General features: G+C 41.6%; 1 protein-coding gene across 1 annotated transcript in view; it reads left to right on the top strand.

Moving 5' to 3' along the window:
• The window catches only part of COLEC12 (collectin subfamily member 12), a 100,449-nt gene that overhangs the window by 75,510 nt on the left and 12,845 nt on the right, over positions 1 to 12,094 (top strand). The window contains exon 3 of the mRNA XM_075416378.1: positions 7,355 to 7,477. Coding sequence (XP_075272493.1) covers positions 7,355 to 7,477 — 123 coding nt within the window. The remainder of the gene's footprint in view (positions 1 to 7,354; positions 7,478 to 12,094) is intronic.

Raw genomic sequence — 12,094 nt, 5'->3', positions numbered from 1 at the left:
AACAGGGTAGTCAGGTTATGCAGGACACTGTAGAAACCTGTGAGGATGGAGTGGTTTGGGGTTGGTCCATTTATTTATTAATTTATGAAGAAAGAGGCACTGTGTCTTGCAGCGTTTACTTGAAATACACAGTGGCTTTTTCAGCCAGTGTCTTGCTGCTGTGTTTCATGATTTTCCACCTGGCATAGGAAAACTGGCACAAGTTAGGTGAGTACAAACCCACCGCTCAGATTTCAAGTTTTGCTGCTTTAATTGCTTCCTAGTAAATAATCTGAAACCTTTTCAAAATAAGCATAGCTTGCATTTATCCCTATTTGATTACAAAACCAGAAGCAAAACTCGTAAATTCAGAACAAATGACAGAGGTTTTGTGCTAAATATGTTTTTCCAATGGCATTGTAAAAATCTGACAAAGAAGTTAAGCAGGCTGTTGCAATCCACCTGCCCACAAGCCAGCACTACTCCACCTGGGTGAGCAGGACCTTTGCCATTGCGGAGACAGGGCTTGCGAAGAATGTGGATGTGGGAGGAAGGCTGGCACTCACGTGTCCCCCAGAGCCGAGCAGAAAGGAAATCATGGCAAGAGACTGAGCGATGAGTGAAGAAGGGGGTGGCAGCAGACACAATTTGGTAGTATCATCACCCCTGTTTTATAATGTACGATAAAGGGCCTTGGTCTGCCTGGTCAGGAACTCTTCTCCACGAAGCCCTGGGGTTGGCTGTGCACACGTGAAGGAGCCGTGGCAGGAGGAACGGCTCAGTTTGAATGCAGGCGGCAGCACAGCTCCCCAAACCAGGCGCTTTGCAACTGCAACCTCAGGGCTCGGCACTCCCCTGCACACCACTCGTGCAATAACCATCATGTTTGCTCATTTAACCACACTTACCCCCAGGAGGGGTTGTCCAGCAACATTTAGGTTGCAGAGCTGGAGAGGGACCAGGGCACTGCGCCGCAGCTAGAGGGGCGGCTGTTCAGAGATGCCCCAGTATGTGCTATGCTTCCCGTGGTGGCAGCCGCTTGCTAAATGCCTGTTGTGGTTTAACCCGGTAGCCAGCAACTAGGACCAGACAGCCACTCGCTCACTCCTCCCCCCTACAGTGGGATGGGGACGAGAATGGACAAAAAGTAAAATTCATGGGTTGAGATAAAAATAGTTTAAGGAATAATAATAATAATAATAATAATAATAATAATAATAATAAAGAATATGAAAAACAAATTATACACAGTATAATTTTTCTCACTGCCTGATGACCGATTGTGCAGCCAGTCCCTGAGCAGCAATCACGGTACTCATGGAATTGCGGATTTTGCGGAACTTGCGGATTTCACCAAACTTGCTGAACTCACAGAACTCACCAAATTCATGGAAAAGTTCCTGCTCCCTGGCCAATCCTCCTTTATATAGTGAGCAAGACCTTTATGGTGTGGAATATTTCTGTTGGCCAGCTTGGGCTAGCTGCCTGGCTATGCTCCATCCCAACTCCTGCACACCTGCTCATTAGCTGAACATGGGAGGATGAAAAAAAGGCCTTGATTTTGTAGCAACAACTAAAAACTTCAGTGTATTATCAACATTATTCTCATCCTAAATCCAAAACACAGCAGCTACTGGAAGAAAATCAACTGTATCCCAGCCAAAACCAAGAGAATGTCCATCCAGTAACTTGGGGATAGGCATGGACCTTTACACAATAGCTAGGAAAAATTTCGTGCATCTATTTACACCTAGCTCAAGTTATAGCCTTTATAGTGTAAGAACATACTCTAAACTGAGGAAAGGAGATTTATCTCAAAATAATAGTAATAAAAAAAGCATAAATCAGTCTCAGTTTTTGCCATTTATAACCACTAAAAAGAACGATTGCTTTCTGAGGTAGGTTAGTCGAGCTGTCAAACCATCAGTTTTGCTGACTGCAACAAAACCATTCATGGAGGATCACAGGAATTGTTTTTGTGAAGGGTAGGTTCGTAATCTGTAACACCACAAAGAAGAGAAGACAAAAATCTCACTTTGAATTTTGTGGCTGAATGGATCCAGTAATCTCAAAGTTATACAAAGTTTATTGTTGGCAAAGATGCATCTGCTTTTGATTGGAATGTGCTAATGTAATATGCTGGGTTTGTGTTAGTATGAAAGCGTCTCTGTAAAAAACGTATACACACATATCTTTTTCTATAGATTCGAGCATAAATATGTTTGTGTGTGTGTGTGTGTATGTATGTATGTGTATATGTGTACGCTTATATGCCTGAATTTTAAAATCCTCTCTGTCCTAAGAGACAGACTTACTTTCCTAATGACTAGTCATGCATATTACTAAAAGATTACCATTTCACACTTGGGTACCTGAATTTAAGCACTTACAGCCAGGTTTTTCAAGGCATTTAGTTATTTAAACCTAGACGTGGGTTCCTCATGGGATCATCTACTTTTGCTGGCGAGATAGGCACCCACTGAGCACTTCTTGCAACTCTGCATGGTTAAGGACCTCTCAGTATTTGATTCCTACCTACATGTTCAGTCATAGAATCATAAAATGGTTTGGGTTAGAAAGGACCTGAAAGATCATCCAGTTCCAAGCCCTCTGCCATGGGCAGGGACACCTTCCGATGGCAGGGGGAGTGGAACTACATGTATGTAGTTTGCTCAGGCCCCTTTAAACAAAACTATTAGATCTACTGCTCATCAGTTTCGAAAACATTAGCTTTAAGAAATTTATTATTTGAAGTCTGCAAACTAGGCTTGCAATGTTCCTTCCGAAATTCAAGGGATGTTATCTCTTTTCATTGAATCACACTGGGAAAAACCCCTCCTAACTAATGTACTTATTTTCATTTCCTGCGCTACATTTCTGCAATCATCTTATCAGTACATTTTTTGTCAGGGTTATGAAGAGAACCTTGCAACTTTGTCAAAACTGAGCTGCTAGCAGAAATATTATAAGGCCACCTGAGTTGCCGCAGCAAGAGCCAAGAAAAGGACAGAGAGGCAAATACTTCTAAAATAATTATTCAGCAAAAAAACATGTGTGCATATCATATTTGAGTGTTCAAAGATGTGCTCCTGACGTGTAATATAGCTGAGGAGTCAGGCATTTTGTAAGGTGGTCACTCCATATCAAAGAGCAAAGATATTTAGTTTCCCATTAAAAAACACGGAACAACAACAACAAAAATAACCAGCCAAAAAACCAGCTCCTCCCCCAGCAAAATCTCTGCTTATCTGGAGCCCAAAAGGAATCTGCAGATGTATACCCCCTGCGTGAGAACAAAGTCTTCAGTCACTGGAATGCAATGCTATAAAAACAAATACTACAAAGCCTGGTAACAGGGGGATGTCTCACTTGCATATTTTTTGTGACCATCTTGGTTTGCAGAGAAGGGGGTCCCCAAAGCATGTGAGCCAGCAGGATCCCTTTGTACTAGGTTGCCGTCTGTTTGGCCAGATGTCTTCCCAACAGTGAGACAGAAAAACCAGAGCCCTTATTAAAATAAGTTGGGGAAAGGAATGGAAAAAAGCATGTGTCCAGTGAAACGAGGCACATTGTGTCCCATCTGATATTTATTAAATGTTGATCAAATCAGCAGTGAGAAATGCACATCATGAGGAAGTGACCCTGGCTCCCTGGGTTTGGAAGTCAGCGACAAATGTCTGGGAGCAAACCAACACTGAAAACATGTGTACAGGACGCAGAGAGGAGTGTGCTGCTCTAGGAGCAACAATAACAAGCAGGGAAGAGCTGACTTCAGCCTAGAACCCCCTTTTGCAGGTTTGACATATGTTCTATCAATAAAATGGGGGTGCAGGGTCTTTCCCCGTACATTTACTCTGCAGCTTTCTAGATAAGAGGTTACACATCTCCTGGAAGAACACTGCATGGGCTCCTTCGAGCCTTGACTCAGCTTTTGTGATAAACCTGTATAATTTTATGCCAACCTGCTGGGTTTTGTGTAATCACAATGAGCGTTTGAAATTGTCTCCCGTCTGTTGTTGCTTAATGTTTTGGCTATCATGTTTTTTCAGAGCATCCCTTCAGTTAGTGTCCTCACAGCACAAACTAAATGCATCTCCTGTATAAGAACAAGCTTATTTGGGCTTGGTCCTTAAATAGGGTAGTGGGGAAGACCAACAGGGCAAGCTGAAGCCAGGCTCCATGCTGGGGGAGGTTGTGGAGTCCTGATTACACTGTAATTCATCCCTATATGAGAGAGGGTTGCACTCCTGCCTTTTACCTTTGGTCATAGCCGGGATTATTTAACTGCACAGAAAGACATCAGAATGAGTCTTCCAAAACTTTTCTTCAAGGTATCTCCATCTTTAGTAATTTTTATATGTTCAGTAAACTAGAAAGTCAGCTGTTGCTAAAAGCAGAGTAATGAACTATGTATTTGCACTAAAGAGTAAATTTAACAGCTCTGGAAGACTTTACTGTGTCTATCTCTAGGCAAATGAAAATAAAGGAGCCTGTTAAAGCTCCCTGGCTTTTTACTCCAGCCGTGGACCTGGGGCACATTAGGTGAGAGCATTGGGGGTTCAGTGGCAGTCAGATAAAGTTTTAAGCTGACAGGCAGAAAGCGCCAGCAGACAATACAATACGCAGTTCTAGCCCAGCTTAGTTAATGGAATCACTCTAGCCTGTATGATCACTTTAGTACACTGTGTTTATGTTATTGATACCAACAGCACCGGACTGTTAAAGGATGGAAAGGTCTGGCTTTTGTTGGGGTGCCGTTCTGATGTCAGTTTGAAATACGCTGAAAGTAAAAGTTCCGAAAAGCCAAAGTGCTGTTTTATTGAACCAGTGATAGAGAGGACTGAGACAAGTGAAACAAGATCCTTATGAAGCAGTGGAACATGCATGATGCTAGATGCTGAACTGCAATACATCCAGTGACATCAACAAAGTTTCAGCTCGTTACACTACAGAGGAAGCTGGAGTACGGTGACAGAAAGCAGGTCACGTCATAAAATGAGTAATCTTAATAAGAGACTGTAATCAAGTGAAACTTTTCTATGTGCAGCTGCTGTCAAAGGTTTTGTTTTTATTTCTGCCTTTCTCTGTGCTTTATACTTCTGCAGTCTATCAATCTTCCCAGTTATGGATCTGGTCCTGCTTCCATTAACATTAAAATAAGGAGGATCAAGCTTTCTGTTATCTGTGTATTTAGAAGGTGAATGTGATGTGCTTTTTACCCCAAGCTTCTTGTGTTTTTTGTTATGTGGTATGTTCAGGGACTTACAGGATTGGAATCGGAATTTTAAACCCTTTGGAGGAGGAACCTTGCATTCAGCGCACAGGGACTCAGTGAGCCCATTAGTACCAGCTAACAGCAGCAAAATGGTGCTCCAGACACCATGAGTTCCCATTGTGAAAGAATTTCAGTCTCTGAATACGTACTGCAAACCTTTAGAAAACTGCACTTTCCCTTTCCAGCTTTTTCAGCAAGCAGAGCTTCTCCACTAGCAAACTCCTCGAGACTGTGAAGCAAACAAAGAAAACCAGCCCACACATCAGGATCCATAAGCAAACTTGGCTATTGACTTATGGACCCTTCACCTTTTCTTTTGTGGTGCTGGAGTTATCAGCCTTCCAAATCCAAGTCACCAATAAATGGGCTATGCAACTGCCCGTCCCTGTGCCAGGTCCCTTCCTTCCCACCTGCACAGTCAGGAAAGAAGCCTTTCCCTCTGGAGTTTCTGCTCTTGGGTTTATGCTTACAAGTCTTGGTCTTATTTCCCATAATGTTCCTGTTCCTGAAAAAAAAGAACCAGATTTTCGCAACTGATTTTATGCCTAAACCCCAAGCAACCCAAATCTATGCCATCGCTTTCATCACATAGCAACAGAACATGACATCACAGCTGAAAAGTTTAGAAAAAACAGGAGATGACACAATGTGGAAAGTGGGCTGACCTGTGAGAGATGCATTTCTGCCTTAGCCACAGTTAGTATATGTGCAGAGGGAACTGAGGAAAATGCCTTGTTAAATAAACTTTGTATAAATCTCTTCCTGAGTTGCTCCAATGTGGTAATCCCTCCTGCAAGTACCCTGGGATTAAGGAAGTCACTGGAAAATGCTGTCCTTTGAGAGAGAAATACAGTTGACTTAACTTGATATGTCGGTCACCCGTCCTCCATGAACCCAGGGGAAGTGGTCTGTGCTTTTCTCTTAAAAAATGAAAAATAAAAAACCACTCTGCGGAAGGTCATGAGTTAGGAAAAGTAAAATCAGCCATGGGTTAGGCCTCAGGGGAAATATAAGTTACTCATAAAAAGCTACGGAGCAAGTTTTGATTAGTTAAGTAATCTGGTACATAGACTTTATTGGAGCTTAAAGCTTTCCTGTGGAACTCCCCTAATAGTACACAGACAGAGTAAAATATCAAAGACATACATTTTCTGACAGACACAGAAAGCTACATTTATCCTGGCCTGCTTAACACGCATCGGAAGCAGGCATAAATCCCTCCTGTCCGTTCAAGCACAGTGGTCCAGGTTTCATGGTTTTACACATTTGTGTTTCTGATTGATTTCTTGGTAGCTTAATCAACACTTCCAGTACTCTCGAAGCTGTTCCTGAGGAGCACGTAGAGAAAAGAGGAATATTGCTTCCCTAATAGACTCAAAGATACCAAACCATTCTGCAAAAAGCTCAAATATAAAATAATAAAGGCCTGTTTTCTCTCATCACCTAGAGGCCCTTTTTCAGAAACTCATCCACAAGGAGAAATTCACCAGCATTTTTCTGCTGGTATAGATGCAACAGTAGCTTTACCAGTATAGCACCCCTTCTTCTCTGTCGAAACGGTATTCTCCAAACTCCCCAAAAATAAGAAAAATAGTCTCTCTCATTATGGAAAGAAAGTGTTCAAATGGTAGCCATTTGTAATAATGGTTACAAAGCAGGACCAGTACTCCTACCAGGTTTTCACAGTGCTATGCCAAAGCATTTACTGACTCCTGTTGCCCCTGTAGGGAGGCTGAATGCTAAGAAAGAGCTGCTGCAGCTTGATGCTTGACAGAGGAGATGCTAGTAAACATTTGACTTGCAAATCTCACCGTAGTCTTGCTAGCACAACTGGAAAATGTCAGGAAAACCACAGGTTTTCCAGATAAGCAGAACCTACTTCTCTTCCATACACTAAATTCCCAGAGTGATGGTGTCACTAAGCTGATGCTTTGACCACTGTGGAGGCTGTCCTAGCAGAATGAGCAGATAGGTACCCATATATCATCTTCTTACATAAATAATTTGTTCTTTAAAAAATGGACGAGAGGAAATGGGGAGATAAAACCAGCAATGTGTTCTTTGCCATTGTTTTAAAATTCTTAAAATCTTTTTTTGCAGGTATTCAGGAGGGGACGCAATGCACCAAATGTAAAAATAACTGGGCACTGAAGTTTTCCATCATATTATTATATATTTTATGTGCCCTGTTAACAATCACAGTAGCCATTCTGGGATACAAAGGTATGTATGCATTGAGCGCAACATTTCACTTTCAGCCAAGCATCCAAGCGTATTCCCACGTATTAGATGGACAGGCCATTTATCATATTTTCACCTTAAATATCAATATCTTTGCAATGTTATTTGTTGTACACACATGATCATTCTTCTGCCACAAAGGAGTACTAACTGGAAAACTCAAAAGCCCTGTAACATGTGCTATAAATACCTTGATTTCACTGACCTTTTTTACATATTATGCACCTTTCCAGAATAAATGTCCTTCTTAATGGGAGAACCAGGAGTAGTATTACTAATACAATATTTATCACAGGAACAAAGTGTAGGATCAATATTACATTGAAGTATCTGGAGGAAAGATTGAACTAGGAAGTGCCAATGTATTGAGTTATCTGCAGTTATTTTGACAAGAAAAGATGCTTAGATACTTTTGACGGTAATTTCAAAGACTCTGGTAGCTGGGCAACCCAGTAATGGAGAAAATTTTGTTTCTGCAGTCATCGACAGGGCACATTGGAAAGCACGACTTAAATTTCCCTTACATCCTCAGCACTAATTGACTGTAGCCACTTAGGCATATGAATGTTTTGATGTAAATGTCTGCTTGTTGTGCAGTCACAGCTGTAAGAAGTTAAATAAGATGTGAGTTTCTGGTAAGAAAAAGAAAGTGAATAACATAATTCTGAGTATTATAGCGGGACATCGCAGCATGTTGTGGAGAAAACCAAGCTACCTTTAAACTAGCTACTTGAGTATGGCTCTGAGAGTAGCTTCAAAACGCCTCCAAGAAGCTGGGTAAATATTCCTGTGACTAGCATGCAGTGCGTCCTGTGCCGCCAACAGCTGCGCTCGTAGTAGAGCTGACATCACCTCTGGTCCTTTGCCAGTGAAAGAAAAGGAAATTGTAGAAATAGAAAGGGATAAATACTTGTTTAAGAGGATTTGGTACAGTTTTGAGTGGGAAGAAAATTAAAACTGCTTGGTTTAGCTGGAAGATTTAGCCAGGGAGATTAGAGAATGTGAAGGACAGATAGAGACACATAGGTATTCCTTTCTCATGATAAAGCAGATGGAATGTGACAAATTAAAATTAAATGTAAAGAAATGTAGTACATATGTAATTGGTCAGACATTCTCTTGAAGACTGTGTAATTGGTCTCTGGAAGTCAGATTCTGAGGAAAAAAATACTTTCCAGGATTCAAAAACTTATTTGTGATCTATAAAGATAAGTTCATTTGGTTATATGGACTAGGGGAGGACAAAGTTAGGCCTTTTGCACATATAAATCTGCAGAGATGTGCTTATTGCAGATGATGGGATCCTTCCAGGCTATAACCCAGCCACTAAATGTCTGGGATTTAGCAGAATTTTCCTCAAGAGAGTTTTATACAAGACTATCAGTTCTGAGGCTCACAAGAAGATTCAGACATCACTTAGCATTAGAAACAGTTTATCAAGTTGGAGGGACCATTGCTCTGTATCTTGCTTTGGCAAATGTTTGTGTGTGTGTAGGAAGCAATAGCAATAAGGAAACGGTCCAAAAGATCTCTTTGGGAGAGGGAGTTTCTCTTCCTCATTTCAATCCACAATTTTCAAGCTTCTTTCTCTATGGTAGCCTCTAGTACTGTCTTTTCCCCAGGCCTTGCTCTCATCTTGAGGCCCCATCCTTGCTATACTCTTTTCTAAACCTCCTTTTTGTAGTGAGTAGTCACTGGTGCCTGATTGAGGACAAGTCATAGCAGTACCAAGCCACATCCATCCAGGGCAAAAAAAATGGGAAAAAGATTATAGGAAGGTGGACAAGGCATATCTTGTTCGCAGATCTTAAGACATCTTGGCGACTACTGCTCCACTGCTCCCCGACTTTGCGACTGCTCCACCTGAATGCCAGGGTAAAGAGGCATACACTGGAGAACAGTTCTGTTTAGTCCAAGGTATCCGTTCTGTAACACCAAGCAGCAGTTGGTCATATGTCAGGCTGTACCTGCAGCTTAAGGGCTTCGTCTCCACAGTGCCTAAGGGCTAATTTGCAGGGAAAACATGAGTTAGACAAAACCCCAGTTGACGGTACGTATTCAAAGGAATTACTGCAATATTTTGCATTGTTGGGAAGGAATTAGGCCTTAAAGGAAGAACAAAGCACAAAATAAAATTTTATAGAGCTCTTGAACTCTCCTTAATGCATCAGAGTTTGGCTTGTCTCTTTTATTGCAATATTACACTGAAAGAAGGAATTCTGCTGGCATCAGGGATTCTTTCAGTCTCTTAGCTAAGTTTCCATTAAATTTGCCTCCCACACTTATGTTTATAAAGCCCAAAACTACTTTTAAAACTTTCATTTCCTACGTGGTATTTAGATAGCCTTTGTGATTTAAAACGTTAAAACTACTAATCAGTGGATTAAATATGGCAGGCAAAAAAACAACTCAATGGGAGGCAAAGTCAACATAGAACAAACCTCCAGACTGGTGGTAAAAATTACATAGTAGGTTGGAGAAACCTGAAACCAAAACATGAATTAAACATCAAGGTCATGAAGGAATAACAAGCTGAGTTTACTATTAGTTTGCTTTGAGAAGACATACTGAATTATTGTTAGAAACATTAATAGAACAATCTAATTTTTTACACATACTTTCTTAAATTAAATGCAAAATACAAAGTTATAACTTTTCTGTCACCAGCCAGTGTTGGATTAGCCTACTGAAGGTGAGTGATCTTCCTGTGGCTCACTCCAGTGAGGGAAGCTAGCATGCTCTCAGCTTGAATTTCTGGTAGTTCTCATTCTCTGGTCAGTCTTTGTTTTTCAGTTTCTTGACTAATGCCCACCGTGACTTTCATCTACTTCTTTTATCTGTCTCCCAGACAGAGTTTGCCTGCCATTACCTAGGGCCAACACACCCTGGTGAGATGGCACATTTTGTCCCTGCTTCTGAAGTAGTGGCTCAGATGCAGACAGTCCTCACTGTTCCGGTCAGCAGCTACCTGAAAGTTTGGCTTCTTTTGTCTTTACCATATTTTCCACAGTGACCTTGTCAGAAAGGGAGATGACAATGTAGAGCAATCTGATCAAGCTGAGAATTAAGGTGAAGCTATCCAAAAGCAAGCTTAAGGCATAGACAGGCTTTGCATTTTTGAGAACAGCAGACTGTTGGGAGCAGCAGAGTGGCCTTCATAAGGGGTGTTATGGCTGGTCTGCCTGTTTTACCTTTGCCTTTTTCTGGAGCAGATGGGAAGTTCAAGCCTGGGACACTCTCCAGAGGTTGACTTCCACTCCTGAGAGTGCTCCACATGCTTGCCTACCACTGAAGGCTCCATCCAGAGATGGTAGTAGGAGTTACTGCTTGGGAAGGAAAAGCATTCCCAATAATAGGACATCTGTCCATATGACCCCTTTTGACAGCAACAGCAACAAAACCTATTTGTTCTCCCCAGAGTTCATCCTTTCCACTTGCAGGGCAGAAGGAAGAAAGTAAATAAGCCACAACTTCCTTAGGGAAGGAGTTTGGGCAGGAGAACAAGTCCCCCAGGCCCACGATTTGTTCGACCGTGGAGGCTAAGATCCTGCCCCTGTACAAAGCAAATACATGCATTGGTTTGTCTGTGGGATGGCAAAATTCAGCTTAGCCTGTGTCACTGGGAAACCTTGAGCTAAGCCTAGAGTTCACCTCTACTGTTTCTGCTGCTGGAGCTGGGTGGTTTGAACTTGGCTCTGGTCTCTCACCTCTACACTTCACAAGACAGGACTGACTTGGTCCATGAGGGGAAACAATTAAAATAAAGGAAATGTTTTGCCTGATATAGCTAATTCTGCACTCTGCATCAGTTAATCTGGGTAAGTCATCACCAGTTTACTGTCAAATAGACAAAAATCAGTACCTGATGTATTTGAAAGCAGTCTTCTCCTTCCACCCTCTCTAAACCAGCATCTTCCAGCTGAGTGTCGTGTCAGCCCTCCCGATCCAGCACTGCTGTCTGGCATCGAGTTACACGCTAGAATTAAAAGCTATTGCTCTCTGTAGGAAAAAAGCTGCTGGGGACTGAAAGACATATTAACAGTGCTCATTAGTGATCTTTCAGACACAGTCCAGGCACAATCTTCCCCATATACCATGGCCAATTGTCAACAATTCCAGTAAGGCTTCTGATTACAGTCCTTCTTCAACAAATTTTTGGGGTGTTCCACACAAAGAATGTCCATAGCTACAGACCAGCTTTGGTCTTTTTAGTGTGGGGTGGGTTTGGGTTTTTTTGACTTTCGGCAATGAAAATACTACACGCTGTTGTATCTTTAATTCCATCCAATCTCATCTAACTGCCAGTAAAGGCTACTACCTGTTGGTAGGATCTCTACTATTTTCATTTGCTTTGGACTCTTCAGGGGAGTATTTTAACCCAAGTTTCCAGTGTTAGGTTTCATTCAACCATTAAAACATTCTTGTTGTTACAGGACAGCATAAAATCTCAGTCTTACAAACTTCAGATCTGAAGTACAAACTGGCATTCATTTGAACAGCAGAAGGAAGAAACTACATTTTCCTTTCATTATTGATAATATATATTCATTTGCCAGCTCCAAGTGTTGCATAACTGGAGAAAACAGGTGAATATTACAC

Source organism: Opisthocomus hoazin, chromosome 3 (genome assembly GCF_030867145.1).
Source record: "Opisthocomus hoazin isolate bOpiHoa1 chromosome 3, bOpiHoa1.hap1, whole genome shotgun sequence".
Lineage (NCBI taxonomy): Eukaryota > Metazoa > Chordata > Aves > Opisthocomiformes > Opisthocomidae > Opisthocomus > Opisthocomus hoazin.
The sequence above is the reverse complement of the archived record's forward strand: the minus strand, read 5'-3'. Positions and strand labels throughout refer to the sequence as shown.